This window comes from Pteropus vampyrus, unplaced genomic scaffold (assembly GCF_000151845.1).
Source record: "Pteropus vampyrus isolate Shadow unplaced genomic scaffold, Pvam_2.0 Scaffold19, whole genome shotgun sequence".
Lineage (NCBI taxonomy): Eukaryota > Metazoa > Chordata > Mammalia > Chiroptera > Pteropodidae > Pteropus > Pteropus vampyrus.
The window spans coordinates 15183660-15202292 of NW_011888800.1; the positions used below are offsets into that span (position 1 = coordinate 15183660).

The 18633-nt window shown below is 39.4% G+C and overlaps 2 protein-coding genes across 2 annotated transcripts in view; both read right to left on the minus strand.

The window, feature by feature from the left end:
- GNB5 (G protein subunit beta 5) overlaps nt 1–8489 on the minus strand; it is a 43706-nt gene extending 35217 nt beyond the window's left edge. Inside the window, exon 1 of the mRNA XM_023527720.1 lies at nt 8408–8489. Within this exon, the coding sequence (XP_023383488.1) occupies nt 8408–8489 (82 nt within the window). The remainder of the gene's footprint in view (nt 1–8407) is intronic.
- A 1095-nt stretch (nt 8490–9584) lies between these two features.
- Nucleotides 9585–18633, minus strand: part of MYO5C (myosin VC) — a 91213-nt gene continuing 82164 nt past the window's right edge. Inside the window, 5 exon segments of the mRNA XM_023527721.1 lie at nt 9585–10885; nt 12057–12137; nt 12682–12856; nt 17506–17788; nt 18444–18594. Coding sequence (XP_023383489.1) covers nt 10733–10885; nt 12057–12137; nt 12682–12856; nt 17506–17788; nt 18444–18594 — 843 coding nt within the window. The 3' untranslated portion in view covers nt 9585–10732.

Genomic DNA, 18633 nt, shown 5'->3' on the forward strand with positions numbered 1-18633 from the left:
GCTGGAGGTCACGTCGTGAGGGCCAAGCTGGGAGTTCAACTCAGGACTGCCCGGCTCCCGAGGGTCTGGTGAACTCCTAGTGACACGGTCCTTCCTCCCCCTCCCCCGCGCACATCTCCCCTCATTAGGACTTAGTACGCTGCCTTGCGGCTTCTACCTGCAGGGAGGAGAGGGCAACGAGGCCCAGCCCGTGCCACTGATCCCGGGTAGCTGTGGTGCTCCCCCAACAGCGAACCGAAAACTTTTCTCGTTTGTTGACTTAAATATACAAAATAAAACGAGTTCTGGCTTTCGGGAAGCTCTGGGGTCTTTGTGGCCCTAGCGGGCCCGCTCCTGGTTTTGCTTTTCCTTTCTTCACTTGGAAATTAAGTCCCTGAGGGGAAGGAGAGAGATGGCTCACGGGGTCCAGACCCGGGTTTCTGAGACCTTGCCCAGTGATCTCAGACATGTCATTTCTGAGGCAGCTTCCTCTGCCTTAGATGGAAGGGTTGCTACAGTTCTCTCAGGAAATGCAGTGAATTTCTGGCAGGCTCAAATATCCCGTCTTTCCAGTCTCCTGCAGCAACAGGCAGTGTTCCAAGTGCTTTACATTAACCACGCACAACAGTCACCCTGAATGAGTATTACTATCCCCATTTTACAAATGAGGAAACTGAGGCACAGAAAGGTTAAATGGTTCACACTCCGGGGAAAGAGGCAAAGGCACGATTTGGACCCAGGCAGCCTGGCTCCATTCAGCTACATGCTTTGGGACTTCAGGCTTCTCCCTTTCTCATCTCCATGACCTTCAATGTATGTCTGTGTACAGAATGGGAAGGCAGATCAAAGTGACAAATTTTAAAGTGAACATCGCCAAGCAGAATCTTAGGTGCCATCCCCATCCTCTTTGTATTCCCCCTCCCTTCCTGAGGAATCCAGCTTTGACTTGCTATTCTGGGCCCTAAGAAAAGTTGGAGTAATCTATATTAATCTATACACAGTTGTCTTGGGGGTTAGATTCTGAGTATTTCAGTTTCTTTATTTGGAAAATCTATTTAATGGGGCTGTTTTGAGAATTAAATCAGATAATATGAATGAACCTCTTAGCAGACTTCTCCATCATAACAGGTGCTCAATAACTGCCAGTGCCCTTCTCCATTCTCATCAGTATAGGTTTATTCATCATTTATCCTCAGTATTTAGCATAATAACTGGTATGTGGTAGGTGCTTGGTTAATGTTAGTTCATTACATGTATATCTAAAACAATATATATACACATGAAATATGAAATTAAAAAATAAACAAAATGTTTTAGATACATTCATCTATTTATAAAAGCAAAAATATTAGATCTGCTTCCGAGTTTATCTGGCAAAAAGTTAAGAGCGCAGGCTCTAGCTAGATCAAACTGCCTGGGGGCAAATTGTGGCTGTGCCTTGTGTCCTTGGGTGATCTACTTAATTTCTCTGTGTCTCAGGCTCCTCATTTGTAGATGGAGATGACACCTTGCTCATAGTGTCCTCAACAGGAGTGACTACTTAGAGCACTGAGAGTGATGCATGGCACACAGTATGTGCTTGTTATTATTATTGAGGCTGCCAGATACACTTGAGCAATTCACATGAAGTAATTTAAATGAGACACTAGGTCAGGGACACTTCTCACAAGGGTCATCTCAGAAGGCCTGGGCAAAGCAGCATGTTCTTAATACCTTCTCAGGCTGACACCTCCTGGACCATCACAGGATGTGTGAGTTTGCCATTCTGTGAAGACCTGGGCTGAATGGTGCTTCACTATGATGTGTGTGCCCTGCTCTGGACGTTCATTTGACAGTGTTTAAAACCTCCTCTGGAGGTTCTCTGTGTAAAATAAACCCCAACACCCTCCAATCTGGAGAGTCTACTATCTAGAGATGAGGCCATGTAACTTTTTGTGGTTGGAAAAGTTTGCAAAGTGCCTTCCTCTACTTTGGTATTCACTAGCTTTTTTTTTTTTTTTTTTAGTGAGAAAGCTGGAGATCAGAAAAGTTGAGGTCTGCTACATTTTATCAGTAGTGGATATACCAGGTTGCCCCTCTTTATGAAAAGGATCGGGGCTGTCTATACAATCCTGAATGACCAGATAAAAGTAGCTGTCAGTCATTTGGATTTCTCCTCAGCCAAAGGAGGCTGTCTGAATATTTGGGAACTCCCAAGTGCTGCAGTAGAGATAGCTGGTGACTGTCTCCAAAAGAATATTTCCAGGCAGGGCATCTAACCTGGGGAGATCTATGATACTGCAGACTACAAGACATCTGAGAATCTGGGCTGCTTCTGCCCACAGAGGAAGTTGTTTAAAAAGCAGAAGAACTAGATTAGTAAATAGCACTGCTCCAGATGGGTAGAACAGCCACCAGGAAGCAGGCTTATTTTTAAGAACTGAATGTCCTTTGTTTGACAACTTAGAAAGCCAAGTTCAGAATACAATGTGCTGTAGGTAGAAGCCCATTACACTGAGCTTAAACTCTGTGAAATCAGGGTTAATATGCTATACCAAAAGCTTGGGCTGTTTACTTGCCATTTGCTGTATGGGAATTATTATTTTTTAAATCACTGTCAAAGGTTACAATGGGACCAGGAGAATGAATACTGCTTTTTCCTCTTCAGTTAAATAAAATGTAAACACCACATTTACTCTCTTTGATCTAGTGTTTTTAAAAACGTATTAATTGGGGATTTCTTATTAGGCTTTTGGAGAAGAGTGCTTTACCACTTTTGACCAGGTGGGGGCTCATCTGAGAAGTACCCTTGAGCACAGCTTTGCAAATCCTCTGCAGCAGTACTAATTTCTAGGGCTTCAGTCGTGTTATGGACATTTTTGCTGCAAGATCTGAATATACGTTTACATCTGAACATGATTCAAGATTTGAATATAAGATCTGTGCATAGTCACCTCTAGTCAGGATTTATTTTGTGTACTTTGAAAAATGCTAGGATTTGTGTTCAGTCCTTAGCCTTCACTAAAGGCTTAGGTCTAAGGAACACTTTTCCTTGAGCTTAATTTTGCTCACTACTGAGGCCCTGTATGGTTCAATCTTCAACAGAGCTGTTCCTGGGGGCAGATGGCTCAGGGCTTTTGGAAAGGTGCTCACAGGCTGTTTATTTTCCAGTGTTCCTTTTAGCTTGGTTGCTTGCCAAGAGGCCAATAGAAGACAGTAGGAAAAAGCATTAACTCTAAAAAAAAAAAAAAAAAAAGCTAAAACAATCACTGAGCATTTCATGTGCTGGATACTGTTTTAAGCGCTGTCAAATGAACTCATTTGATTCTCACAAAATCCTACGAGATAGATGTTATTATTCCTATTTTACAAATGGGAAAACAGACTTCTTGGGAGAAGTGAGTTGTATTGGCACACAACCACCAAGGAACAGAGCTAGTATTTGAACCCAGGGAGTCAGAGTCCACACCCTAACATCCCATGCTATACTGCTATACCTTGCCCAGCTCTGCTAAAAGTGTTTGTATGTGTAAACTGTTTCTACAACAACCCATCTGTCACAGGACCCTCACATTAGACATCATTTTAAGATAGGTAACTACTTCAATTTTTAAAAAGTGGCACTTACAATTTCTGCACACATTGAACAGTAGCTGAGCTGTTGAGATTTCTTGAAAACTGGTCTCAGAGCCCTTTGTTTGAAACATTTGTCACAGGAGCCAAAAACATTAACTAGAAAGGTTTGATCACACATCTTTTACTCAAGGTGAAGCTAAAAAAGAGAGATAAAAAAGGGATGTAAGTGTGTGAGAAAACCTAACAGAAAAAGCCTTTTTAAAGTTCATCTTCCCTTTATCATGGTAGTTGCTCAGAACTCTTTATGTGGGATAAAGTATATGCAGTTAATCTGTAACCTTTGATTTATTACAACATGCTGGGTCAACATCAACTCATTTATTCATCAGTGAGAAAGTGTCAGACAATAAGCTTTCTGAACTTACATTTAACTGGTTGTTTTGGCAGTTTGCAGACACAGACACAATAGGCACAATATTAATCCTATGGGGCTTCAAAATGGAAAGCATAGTTGTAATGAATAGTATAATTTCAAACTTAAAAAACTCCTCCCTTTAGGGTAAACTTTTGGAGTAAAGAATCAGTGGTGAAGCCTGACCCCAACCAATGCCATGAGGCTGAGTCAATGTGGTGTTGTGTCCCTGCCAGCAATGCAGCTTCCCACTTACTTATTAAGCATTGGACAGCCACAGACCCAGGGTCCCTGCCTGTTCACCTAGAAGCGACAGGCCCAGGCCACTGAAGGGAGGGTAACCTTGAGGAAGCAAAACCATCTAGTGGCTATAGGTGCTGCCTCCAGCTGGCCAGATCCTGGCCCCACTACTTAGGCAGATTACTCAATCTCTCTGAATCTTTGTTTGCTAATCTATCAAATGAGGATCTTAAAATCTACCTTATAGGTTTGTCAGCGGAAGTCTAAGACATAGCGCATGAAGCACTTAGCTCAAGGCTGGAACACAATGAATGCTCCAGAGATGTTATGCTGCCCTGTGAGTGGCTGTAATAGCAGCAGTAGCAGCAGCAGGAAGGGGGGCACGGGTGAGGCTGGAGATATGGAAAGAGCAGAGAGGAGCCTATGGCCACAGTGCAGGCAAGAAAGGATGAAGGTCTGAGCTAAAGCAATGCTTTGGAATGGATGTGGACCACACTTACAAAGGAGAAGGAACTGGACTTTGCGACGTGTCGAGATGAAAGTGAGATTTTAAGATGTCTCCTAGGTTTCTGTTTGGGAGGCTGAGGGGTCATGGTGCCACAGCTGGAGATGGAGGACAAGGAGGTCAGGGTGGGAGGGAGCAGCTGCCCTGCTGGGCCACGTCAAAGTTCAAAGAAATGACCCCCTTGAACATTTCAACAGCCAAGTTTGCAAAGTATGTATTTGGAGGGCAGGTAGCAGTGGGGACACCTCTGAGGGGAATGTCTACCTTGCAGAGGTCACCCTGAAGCTGGAGGAAGAGGAGTTCATTAATTAAGCTGAACTCCTACAGCGAAGAGGCAGCTGGCATAGTTCTTAAGATCTCCAAGTAACAAAAGCAAAGAGGACTGTCCCTTAAGGGTGAGAGATCAGAAGGGAACAGCTACTGACCACCAGAGTACTCAACCCTGACTACTCATAGCCACCCTGAGCGGGAGGCAGGACATCTGCGTTTCTTTTGCGGAAGTATGGAGGGATTAAACAAGTTCGAGATCAGTGTGGAGCCTGAATCTGTATGTAGTGGGACTCCACAATCCTTACTGTGGAGCTGGCACCACCAAGCTGCTCTGCTTTGTCGCATGTGAGTTAAAGAGCACGAAAAAAATCCGCCCACCAGAGCCCAGCCTGTGGTAGAGGTCCAGTAATGTTGCCCCCCACTGCCCAAGCCTGCCAAGGCAGCCAGCCACAAGGTCGTGCTGAGGATTCCAAGTAATAGCATTACGAAGGTGAGCCACGGCTTTTTCAGCAAGGTAGCAACGTCATTCAAGTGGATTATTCCAGCATTTGTGCTTCCAGAAGTAGGTCAGAGACAGAATGTACAGCAGGAAAATCAATTAGGTTAGGAGATGGTTATTATGTTCTGGGGAAGAGGGAATGAGCTCTAGACAGAGTAGCAGCGGCAGGAATGGAAGGTGAGAAGAACCGAGGGACCAGGATGGGGAAGGAATTGAAGGATGGGAACTCACGAAAAAGAGGAGTTGAAAAAAATTGCCAATATTCCAAATCTGGATAGAGACAATGTTTTCCTTCCTAAACTGAATTTAAAAATTCTTTCAAATTGTAAAAGCTATACATGTTTTCATTATAAATAACTGGAAACAGAAGAACATGAAAAAGGAAAATTAGTCACCTACTTGCTCTATACTAACAAATAGTTGACCTCTGTTAATACTTTATGTTTGCTTCTGGTATCTTCATAAGCATATACGTGTATACTTATTTAAAAAGAGGAAATATATGTTATATACAAGTTCAAAATTTGAACTTTAGTTTTTTGTTTAATAGTGTTTTCATCTTCACATGTCATTGCATATTCTTGGAAAACACCATTTTTTAATGCAGACCACAAGTTTTGAGTCATATCAACCTTCAATCATATCACATAGCTAGCATTTTAGATCAGGTTGGTTAAACATGGGCAAGCTATTAACCAACTTTGAAAGATTATTGTATTTTAAAACCATAAATATTACACATGGTCATTGTAAAAAGTCTGGAAAAATGAAAAAGTTGTAAGGAAGAAAAGAATCATCTATAATCCACTGCCTACAGAGACTCCTTTTCATATTTTGATGTACACAAGAATAGATTTTTAGTACTATTGGGGTCATGCTGTTTGTGTATACTGTTTATATTTTTATATCCTGATGTTTTTCATTTAGTATTAATATCATGAGCCAAATTTAATTTGAGAACATTTTATTGTACTTGTTGTCAATAATCCTTTTTATGACAAGGGAACTTTTTCATAGCTAGAGCAAATACTTCAATGAGCATTTTGATAAGAAAAAGATAAAAATGTCTCATTTTAACATGTTTTGACATAAAGTTGCTCTGCAGAAGGAGTTCACAGAACTTCTCAAAACTTCCCCTAACCCTATGCCAAGCACAAAATTTCTTTAAAATGTTTCACCTAAATACATGGTTTAAAAATTACCAAAAAACCCCACCACTTTATATTTCCTTTTAAAAGAGTCAACGTCAAAGATAGAAAGCCCAGAGCGAAAGTTCCTTTACCTATCCAACATCTACTCCCCTTCTTTAGTTTGGTGCGTATTTTTCCAGACTTTTCTGGCACCACATATAAAGCTTTGACAGTTATATAAGTGGGCTGTTAGCTACTTGCTTTTTTCACCTAACTTATGCTGTAAGTACTTAGAGATTTTGTTTTGTTTTGTTTTTTGTTTTTTTTTTTTGGTAATAACTTTAGTGTTATTCTATACTCCGGAGTATGATAATTTATTAAACCAATCTCCTGTTGTTGGATATACAGGGTATCTCCAGTTTTTACTTTTAAAATAATGCTTCATTGACCCAATTAAAATGGGCAAAAGAACCCTCATACTTGCTGGTGGGAATTTAAAATGGTGCAAGCGCAGGTGAAACCAGTTTGGCCGTTCTCAGCAAGCTAGAGTCGTTGCCATATAACCCAGCAAATTCACTCCTAGGAATGTACCCAAGATAAAACTGACACACGGGTTTCTGTACCAGCATTTAAGCCAAAAAGTGGAAACAATTCAAATGTCCATCAACTAATCAATGGATAAACAAAATGTGGTCTATCCATAAAGTAGTATGTGATTTGGCAATAAAAAAGAATGAAGCTCTGATGCGTGCTACAACATGGATGAACCCTGAAAACATGACGTTAAGTGAAAGAAGCCAAACACAAAAAGCCACAAATTATGTTTCTATTAATGAAATGTCAGGGATAGGCAAATCCACAGAGACAGAAAGGTTAGAGGTTGCTAGGGGCTGGGAGTAGGTAGCAGGTGGGAGCTTAATGGGTGTGGGGTTTCTTTTTTAAGGTGATAGAAATGCTCCGGAATTAGATAATGTACATCTAAAAACCACTGAAATGTGAGCTTTAAAATGGTGAGTTTTATGTTCTATGCATTACATCTCAATAAAAATTATTTTTTAAATGGTAAAAGACTTGAACAGACACTTCACAAATGCAGATACTCATATGGTCAATAAACATATAAAAAGATGTTCAACATCACTAGTTATTAAAAGCGAATTAAAATCACACTGTGACATTACTACTTACCCACCAATATACCTAAAATGAAAAAGACTGACAATCTGAAGTGTGGGCAAGGATGTGGCGAACTGGACCTCATTCCTTGCTGGCGGGAGTATAAGTTGGTACCAAAAAAGAAAAGAATGTCATAGCAGCTTTATTCATAATTGCTCCAAACTGGAAAACCCCAAATGTTCAATAGTAGACTAGAAAAATAAATTGACATGTTCAAGCAATAAAAAAGAATAAACTACTGTTAATAAAACACATGACAGTGTGGCATTATCTCCTAAACTTACTATGACTATGAAATGGTTAGTGTCAAAAACCTCTACCATAAGCTGTACTCTGAGGCTTATGTTGACATGTAAAGTGTGACCTGGATCAATTTTTAAAACTGATTAAGTGATTTTAAAGACGTTTAACTTTTCTGCTGCCAATACTAAATATATTTAAAAAACAAAACATCTACATATTTCAAAACAAATGCATGTGAATTATAGAAAAATTAGAACAGATTGAAGACCACCCCCACCCTTCACCTGGGTTTCCACCACTAAGACCACTGTTAACACCTCGCCGTGTACACATCTGAACGCTTCTCTGAGCATTTAAGCAAGTCTGGGTATTCTAATTAAATGTTAACACATACATACCTTCCACAGTCAACACTTGGAACTGATCAGCAGAAACGTGAGAAGTTAGAGCTGCAGCTGGAAGGTGTGAAAGGGACTGCATCCGTCTAATCTCCTTATCTGGGCATTACAGCTCAGCTGCTTCATTCCTGCCCCCCTTCTGCTCACTGCTAAGGCACTCACTGCTGTTTGCATCACTTGCCCCTTGAACCATCTGCCCATCTATACCCCCAGGTGCCCTCAGGACCCCTGTTGACCAGTTTCTCCAGCTCAGTTCTCTGCCCTCAGTGGGAAGCAGAGTTCACAGGTTTGACCCTGTGAATCCATGCCCTGCTCCACTGAGCAACAGCTAACATTCATCTGTGACTAGACATTATCAGCATCTCCCACCTTCTTAGTCCTCATCCCACCAGAACCTCACTGAATTTGGCCACGTCTCCCACCTTCAGCTTTGTAGAACTGAACAAGATGGTAGGGTGAAGGTAGCCACACTACCCCTACTCCATGCGCAAACTTCTCAGCTTCTGCAGGTCCCCTTGTCTTAACCCCCAAAAAGACCTACTCCTTTCCAAGGCTGACCAACACCCCTTTCTCCACCCTGAAATCCTGCCACCTCCAATAGGATTTTGGTCCTGCGGTTCTCTCCCACCTTGCCAGCATCAAGATGAATGCAGAGATGAGTAATATGTGGACCTGCTCTCCAGGATCTCATGGGCTAGCAGAGGAAACGGGCAACATTACTGGCTTACAGCTCAGAGTAGCTGCTGTAAAACAGGCATGAACTCAGAGTAATGGGAGCTGAAAAGTAAGGGTAATGGGCTCCTAGTGGCATAGAAAAGGTCTGGAAGACATGGAGAAGGTGATGGTGAGGATCAAAAACCCAGCCAAGTGTCTGCCATGTAGCCCCTCATTCTGGCACAGTCCGGGAGCCCCATAGAGACACGACCTGAGCCAGGACTTACGGAATATTTACTTCCTCTCTAAAAAGTCTTACATATGTTTTATGAGATATTCTGACTCTATAAAGATTCCAGCATCTTTAAGTATGACCCTTAAAGAAAGGCATAAAACTTATACACTTAAGAAAAATATAATCTCCTAGCAATTGAAAGAACATAACCCAATTCGTATGAGAATTTATTTTATTGATCAAAATATTACAAAGTTCTACTTTTCACTTATTAATATATAATGTATGTAAATGAACTAAATTAAATCATTTATAATATGAAAAGATATATTACTAGGGTGATGTTGCTTAATAATCATGTATTATTTCTACTTCTAAGATATGTCTGTGCTACAGAATCACACCTATTGCCTGTGACTGTCAGAAACAGAAGGGCCAGTTGGGATTCTTGGGGTGCTACAGAAAAATGCTGGGGCCACGGGCTAGGAGGGCTCATCAAATGACAATTTACGCTCTGAATGGAAGGAATGAGAAGGTGTGAGGGGTACTAGGAACATTCGGTTCTCATAAAACTCAGGAAACACAGACATCTCAAAAGGAAGAAACTGATATAATTCTTCAGTTATTTTCATGAGAAAAGTTTAAAACATATTTGAATGCTGATAAGATAGAGAAAATCATATAGGTTGCCTTTTTAAGCCTAGTTTTTAAAAAAGTTACGGTATGTTATATGTTGGCAGATAAAATTTAAAGAAATGTTCCTTTGGAGAAGATGGTAAATGTTGTGGCACTTAAGCTTTAACAATAGATTAGTTTTAAATAGATATATACATAAAAATACTTCACATGATTCTTTTCAAATTGGATAGTCTCTTGAAAATCAGAGGAGTGTGAGATAATAAATATTTTTTTATGTAGGAGCATTTTTAGTAAGAGTCCATGAAACTCACCCCCACACATCAACAGGCATGGGGTGAGAGGACTTTTAGTAGGCCATCATGGCCAAGTGGAACTATTTCCTGGAAGACTCAGCCTCGGACTCCATTGTGGCTTCATAAATGTAGCTGGGCTTCACATGAACCTTAGGAAACTTGGGAAACACTGTGTCACCGGATCTCATGCTCTCTGGGTGGAGCCTTGTCACAAGATTTAGACCAAGAGAACACAGAAGAAAATATAAGCCTTTCAGGAGTTCTAGTAAAAGCCAGTTGAGATTCCAAAGCCGGACATGGCCACAGCTGGTACGTGTTAATTTTTACAAAATGATAATGGCAACACCATCACCATGAGTGACAGAGGATGTCATTTGGGAGAATTCTTATTTTCTTCCTTAAATAATATCCCAGAGCATTTCCAATTACAATAAATAAACCACATCCCTCTTATTTGACCTTCATTTAGTTATTGAGGGAAAAATGCATTTACTCCCTCTTCTGCTATAATCTATTGAGAAAGCCTAGCTTGAAACTGCTGGGAATCTGGATCATTTCCAGAGCATGGGGAGAGGGGGTAAAAGGAAACGTGACTTGAAAGAGGTATTTGGTATCCAACATCAGTTGTGATGAGTCCTCTCGGCTATTAAGGAGAGCCTGAAATTAGAACCAGAGGAAAAACGAATGAGGACACCAGTGCATTTTGCTTTATTGCTATCTGGATGTCAAGAGTAAGGAAAATGCAACAACTTATATCTCTAGTGACACGCTCCTTTAAAATCGTGCGAGATAACACACAAAAGAACTTTTTAATAGCATAATTCCAAGGTGAAATGGTCTATCCAGGACTTCCAAATCAGTTCATGAACATTTATTTGCTCTGTTTCACTTCAGAAGTTAATTTCCCACAGGAAGAACGGACTGTAAATTCATCTGTTTTCTCTTCTTATCTATTCTCATGGCATAATTCTAAGCCCAAACATGGGTAGATCTCAAGTATTAAATTTTTATCATACTCGTCTTCTTTTTTAGTTTAGTGGTTTTCAAACTTTTTGGTCTCAAGACCCCTTTATACTCTTAAAAATTAATGAGGGCTTCAAAGAGCCCTCACTGGGTCTAAGTATTGATGTTTACCACATTAGTAATTAAAATAATAACTTAAAATATTAATTCATTAAAATAAAAACAAACCAAACACATATTCACCTATTTTTATTGAAAAATGACTATATTTTTGAAAACAAAAATATTAGTGAGAAGTGGTATTGTTTTATATTTTTGTAAATATTTTCAATGTCTGACTTAATATGACAAATAGAATCTAGTATCTCTTTATGCATTCAACCTACTATGATATGTTGTTTTGGTTGAAATATAGGAAGAAAGGTCAGCCTCACACAGATATGCAATTAGAAAAAGGAAGACTTTGCAGACCTTCTGAAAGGGTTTCCAGGTCCCCCAAGGACCCTTGAACCAAAATTTGAGAACTGCTGCCCTAGTTCATTGGGGAAGAAACTTTAGGGATTAAAATAAGAATGGGTACACAGGTCGCTGTTTCTATTCAGCCTCTGCTCACTTGCATAGCACTCAGAAAATGATAAGAAACAAGACCTGCTGAAGGAACACAGAATGTGTCATGGCTCTGGTGTTTCCCATGGGGCTAAAATGGGTTCTGAGAACTGGAGGAATCTGACGGAAAATTCCTGCTGCTTTTGTTGGGTGCCTTTAATGTGAATGTTTGGTAAATAAATGTACTTTAATCCTGGATTTCTATAATGTTAACATCAATTTAACTAAAAATTAAAAGGCACATTCTTAAGGATCTCACCTGTACTTTGCGAACAAAGGATGGAGTCACTCTTTTCTCAAAGTCATCTATAGGTGTGTATGAATTAAGAATCTTTATGATCTGCAAACAGCACAGAAGATGGTATTAGACCATGAAAAAAGACAACTTTGTACATGAAATAATGGTTTAGCTGGTTTGGGAACTGTTGGGAATCATGGGTAGTTCTTTTATACTGTGATGTGGCTTAGAGAACCATGTGTTATTTTTTTGCAAGAAAAGAAAACAAAGTGAAAAGAGTGTAGAAGGAAACAAAGAAAAATCACATAATTAGATGACAGTAAGACAATTCCCCACTTACTGCCTCCTTCCTCCTCCCTAACACCCTAACACCACCTCCCACACCCCACACCCCGCCCCCTGCCCGCACCATGCACATCTCTAAGTTAACTGGGCAGGGAATGTGTCACATAAGCTTTTGTGTTTTTAAGGCCTACAGTTAGTATTTAATAAATACTTATTAGGTAAGAGAGTAGGCCACAGTAGGTACTATGCTCCACAAAAAGCATGCTCAGGTGCACTCCATGACTGGCTACGCCAGGAAAAGTGATGCCAATTACACAATCTGTTGGTGAATATCAGGAAGACACTCAGCAAGCCCAGTCACCTGCACAGTGGACAGGGAGGTACAGCGTTCATAGATCTCCTTGGCATCACTGTCCGTGGTCTTCTTGACCTGAAGCAACCAGGCTGCTTGAGAGAGAGGTTCCAAAGTTTCCTTGGCTAAGCTGTTCTGCAAATTCTTATCTTTAAGCCATTCTTCTAAGTAGCTGATGTTGCACCTGAAGTAAAAGCCAGAGGAGCAGAGAACTGTGGGTGATCCATTTAGAATATGTTAGGGGAAGATGCGGAATCCCCCAGTGTGTCCTGAAAGGGTACCAGACTTCACTGACAGCCTTAGGACCACAGTTCAGCAGTTTTGTTTATAACATGGGAATTAAATCAGATGATCAGCTCTCATGATTCATGGTTCTAAGAATTATGATGGTCTAGGGGAAATTATATCAAAATGAGATTTGGGGGAAAAAAATGAGAACTAGAACTAAGAAATGAAGGAAGAATAACAGAAATGGTAAATATCTGGGTAAATATAATTGACTATTATTTTCCTATTGAGTTCTTTAAAATATGTTAGATGTTTTAAACTAAAAATTACAATATTGCTAGAGCTTTTGATGTATGTAGACATAATACATAAGACAACTGAAACATAAAATGGGGAGGGTAAAGGGGAATATGTGATGATAAGGTTTCTACATTCTACTTGATGTGGTAAGATATGGAGTCTAAATAGACTGAAAAAGTTATGTATGTATATGTAATTCCTAGAGCAACCACTAAAAAAGATACAAAGAGATAGGTAGGTTAGGTAAATTTAAAAGGGGTACAAAAAATGTTCAAAGAAACTAAAAATGTCTGAAAAAGAATATCAGAGGGAAAAAATGGAAGAAACAAATAGAAAATAATAATAGACTTAATCTAAATATATCAATAGTTACATTAAATTTAAACAGTTTAAATATCCCAATTAAGAAACATAGATAGTTAGACTAGATTAAAAAAGACCCAAATATATGCTTACAAGAAACTCACTTCAAAGTTAGATTAAAAATAAAAAAAATAGATTAAAAAAGACCCAAATATATGCTTACAAGAAACTCACTTCAAAGTTAGATTAAAAATAAAAGGATGAAAAAAGACATGGCACAAAAATGCTAATCAAAAGAAAAAATAGACTTTCAGAAAAAGTAGACTTCAGAGCAGAGAAAATTACTAGGGAGGAATAAAGGACCTTACATAATGTTAGGAGGTCCATTTCACCAAGAAGACATAAAAATAATTCTTAATGTGTATGCATCTAATGACAGAATTTCAAAATACATGAAGCAAAAACAGATTAAAAGAAGAAATAGATAGATCCGTGATTATAGTTGGAAATCTCACCGCTCCTCTCAGCAATCAATAAAACTAAAAGACAGAAAATCAGTGAGGGTATAAAAGTGAAAAACACCATCAACAAATTGAGTCTAATTGACATTCATAGAACATTTTGCCCAACAGCAGGAGAATATACATTCTTTTCAACGGCACATAGAACATGCACAAAAGCAATCCATATGTTGGGTCATAGAAGCAAATCTTAACAAATTTAAAAAGAACTGAAATCACACGAAGTTTGTTATTTTTTTAAATGTAAAAATATTTAGAAGTTTTTATTTTAAAAATAAACCTGGGAAAATCTTGGGCAAAATGGGATGGTTAGTGACTCTAGTATCACCATCTATGATATAGTTCAACCTGTATGTACCTTGAGATTTTTTTTTACTGTGGCAGAAAACATAACATAAAATTTACCATCTTAATCAATTTTAAATGCACAGTAATATAAACTATATGCACCCTGTTATGCAATAGGTCCAGAACATTTTCATCTTGCAAAACTGAAACTCCATATCCTTTAAACAACTCCTGTTTTCCCTCTCTCCTCAGCCCAGGCAACTACCATTCTACCTTCTGTTTCTAAGAGTTTGACTGACAAGATATGTTCTTTGACTATCATGGAATTAAACTAAAAATCAATAACAAGAAAGGTAACAAGAAAGTCTCTAAACACTTGGAAATTAAACAACGTACTTCTAAATAATCCATGGGTCAAAGAGCAAGACTCAGTGGAAATTAGAGAATATCTTGAACTGAACAAAAATGAAAATAAAACATAATGAAATTTGTGGGATATTGTAAAAATAGTACTTAGAGAAAAATTTATAACATTAAATGCTTATGTTGGAAAAGAAAGGTCTCAAAATCAATAATCACAACTTATACCTCAAGGAACTAGAAAAAGAAGGGCAAAATAAGTCCAGAGTAAACAGAAGGAAATAATAAAGACATTAACAGAAATTAATTAAATTTTAAAAAGAAAAAAAAAACAAAACAATGAAACCCAAAACTGGTTCTTTAAAAAGATCAGTAAAATTGATAAAATTTTAGGAAGACTGACCAAGAAGACACAGATTAGCCATATAGGAACAGAAGAGGGGATATCGCTACAGAAATTAGAGAATAATAGGAAAATATTATGAATAGCTCTGTGCACATAAACTCAGCAATTTAGATGAAGTGGACCAGTTCCTTGAAAATCAGAAATGACCAAAACTCATCTAAGATGAATATATAATCTGATTAGTTCTACAACTATTAAAGAAATTGAATTCATAGTTTAAAGCCTTCTGAAAAAAAAAAAACCAATCTGTGGTGGCTGCCACTGCTGGTGGACTAAAACATGCATTTTTTATGCTGACATTCTACTTTCTCTTTCTAACCAATCATTCTAGGTTCTCCCATCACTCCCGGTGCTCCTTTCAAAGGGGGCTATTCATACTTTGCCATCGATTTCCTTCACTGAGGCCTGTGCTCATTTCTCTAATTCATGGTCAGCTGAAATCTTACCTGTCCTTTGAGACCCCCCTCGCCCCCCCGAGCAATGTCTGTACTCAAGCCATATTATTCTGGTTTCTAACAGAACTGCTTCCACAAACCCTACCTAGGCTATTCGCAAAGGTCTCTGGGCAAAGCAGCCATGATGAAACTTGCTGTAAAATGCAGTTGTGGAGATTGGGAGATAAAGTTCCACATGATACACTGTTTTTATAATTCCTGAGTAGGAACAAAAAAGAATTAGTTACTAGGAAAATCTTTATATCTTCTCAGGAACTGGTCTGTCTCATCATACCCAATGAGACCAGAGAGCTGATGATGTTTGCTTTTTGTACTGTTAGCCAGAAAGCCCAGAGCCAGTTTTCAAGCTACTCTGTCCATTGTTTAAAAATCTCTTTTCTTTGGTCTTGATTTTCTACGTGTGTTCATGTTTTATTATTGTGTTGCTTGCATTTTCATTGTAAAGCCATCACAAATCCTGGTGGGCCTTGCTTAGGCAGGAGCTTAATAAATACCTGAACGAATGAACGTCTCTAAAATGCATGCGCTACTACTCATAGCAAGGCACTGTAATGGCATTGCCTCCATGATGGCCACTTTCAATTGGTGAAAGAAAGAAGTACTGAGCACCTGTGGGAATAGTCTCAAAAGCAGTTGTTATGTGATCTAGTGTCATGTGTTTCACTTATGTCCCTTTTCACGCATGTTCTGTGTTCATTCATCTTGAGGGAGCTCCTGATGGAAATGAGAGTTGTTTGACAAAGGCTCTCTTGGCACATTTAGATTTATGGCTTTACTTTAAATAGGGCTAAAACCTACCTCAGAGGGCTATAGGGCATATGCTGGGAGTTTGTGAAATAAACAGGACTCTCCTCTCTCAATGAATAATAAAAGGTCCACAAAGCCCCTCGTATCTGAAAATCACAACCCGGTGTCATGGAAATTTGCCAGTTGGGTTTGTGGGGATGTCCAACTCCAAGTTTCACTAACGCTAAAAAGATGTAATGGACGCCTCAAGTTTAATTCTTCACTTAATATACTTCCTGTCTCATCCCCTTATATATTATTGCCATCATCACCAACTCAGGTTCTCATATCATATATATGAGATATCAAATTCCTATACATGTTATATAAATCTGAAATAGCTACTCCATATTATGTGTTTCTTAATCACTTGACAGCATTAATTCAAACAATAGCTCAGGGTCCGCGTTTCTATACTTAAAGAGAAGTTGACACACTTCAAACGTGTAGATTCCATGTCTTCAGGATAAATCCCAAACACCTTAGCCAGGCATTCTAGACGCCCCCAGTCTGGATCCAACCTACTGCTCTCAAAACACACCTGTCTAATCTAGACAGAGCTGTCTGCTGCTGACTGAGGAGGGGTCCTCACTCAGTTCTACCACTGTCTCTGCTCGCCTCATTTCCCCTGCCTGGAATGTGCTTCTCTTTCTTTAAAATCATTCAATACACAGCCTTCGGGTTTAACTTTTCTGTCAATCACAATCTCTCTTTTCTGAAGCACTTCCCACACTGCTTGTTCCTGACTTAATTATAGTTGCCTTGAATTATTTAGGTATTTTGAGCTTCTCAAGGACAGGGATCAAATTCCCCTTCCTTTGTTTCCTCTGTCCTCTACCAAGTAGTGCATTTATTGACCACCACCTCTGCAATACACAGGAGCAGTGGTCAATAAATGCTGCTTGAGTGCATGATAATCACAGAGGGCCAGAATTTAAAATACACAATTACTAGTTCCCTGTTAAAGCCACTCTCCTCAAGTGCCAAGTTAGGGTGGTGTGGGGTGATGGGAGGAGGGGCTGCACACCAGATGGCCCAGATCTCCAAGGTTCTAAGAGTCATTTTGTACACATCCCCTGGTACTGTGGCTCCTGTGGAGGGAGAGGCAGTAGTGTGTGGCCTCAGCCTTCACGAGCACTCTTTCCGGCCAGCCTCTCCAGGGTGAGTGGTGGTCTGTGGGTCTCACCTGATCTGCATCCCTTTTCTGCAGGAGCACATGTCCTTGCGCAGGAAGAGGCTGTTCAGGGTGACTGCCCCGATCAGGAAGAAGAGCTGCTTCACGGCCTGCCTCACGAGCTCTGGGTCTAGGCCATTCTGGCACATGGTGCTGTAGAAGTAGCTCAGTTGCTGCAGGAGGGAGGTCATCGTGTAGGCATCGGTGTCATCTATGCTGGATGACCGCTTCCGGAAGCCTGTGGGCTTCAGGCCGGAAATGCCCTGCAGACTCTCATACTCCAGCATGCCTGGCACTAGAGGAAAATGAAAGCTTTTCTTGCACACATAGTGGAAACAACCAGAGGGAATTTCTCGCTGCTCTTATGTGTGTTTTGGGAAGTGGGGCATTTTCTACAATAGTTAGTAGTGGATATAGTTATGACAACGAAAGCAAGAGAATCAAGGATCGGGGAGCACAGGCCTGGGGTGGATGGGGATAGATGGCTGTTTTCAACAGAATAGCAGTCCCTCTTCTAGGCTTGGAGCACCTCTTCTTTCAATGCCACAGGAAACAAATAATATGGGGTTTGCATGATAAATCATGGTCCAGAACCATTTAAAGCCTAAAGTATTTAAATTTCAGAAAATTAAAAAAGGTATACAAAACTTTGGCAGGGGCTTTAGGATTTCAAAAATACTTGGCTAAGATCCAGGGTTAGCCATATAAATAGCAGCAATTTCCCCAAGTTTTTCCCTTCGGAATGAATCGTCCTTGGAGAAATAAAACTATGAATCATGTACTTTTATATATAAATCATTTCAAGCAATAAAAAAATTAAACAGTGGACATATACACATTAAATTTTCTTGGTTTTAAAATTATACTCTTTGTAACCACATCTTCCATATGCCTGATTTATTAAGGTTTCAGTGTTACTATACATGTTTTTTGGTCAATCCTTTTCTTACCTATTATTGGTTGAATGTTATTTTCCATTACGATAATGAACTGATGATATATTCGTATAGCCACATCACTAAGAATCTGTCTGTATTCTGACAGGTCAAAATTGTTCAAGCAATTCTTATTCTGATGGGGACTGTTATGCTTCATGAATTCCTGAAAGTAATTTTGAGCATATAAATATTAAAATAATAA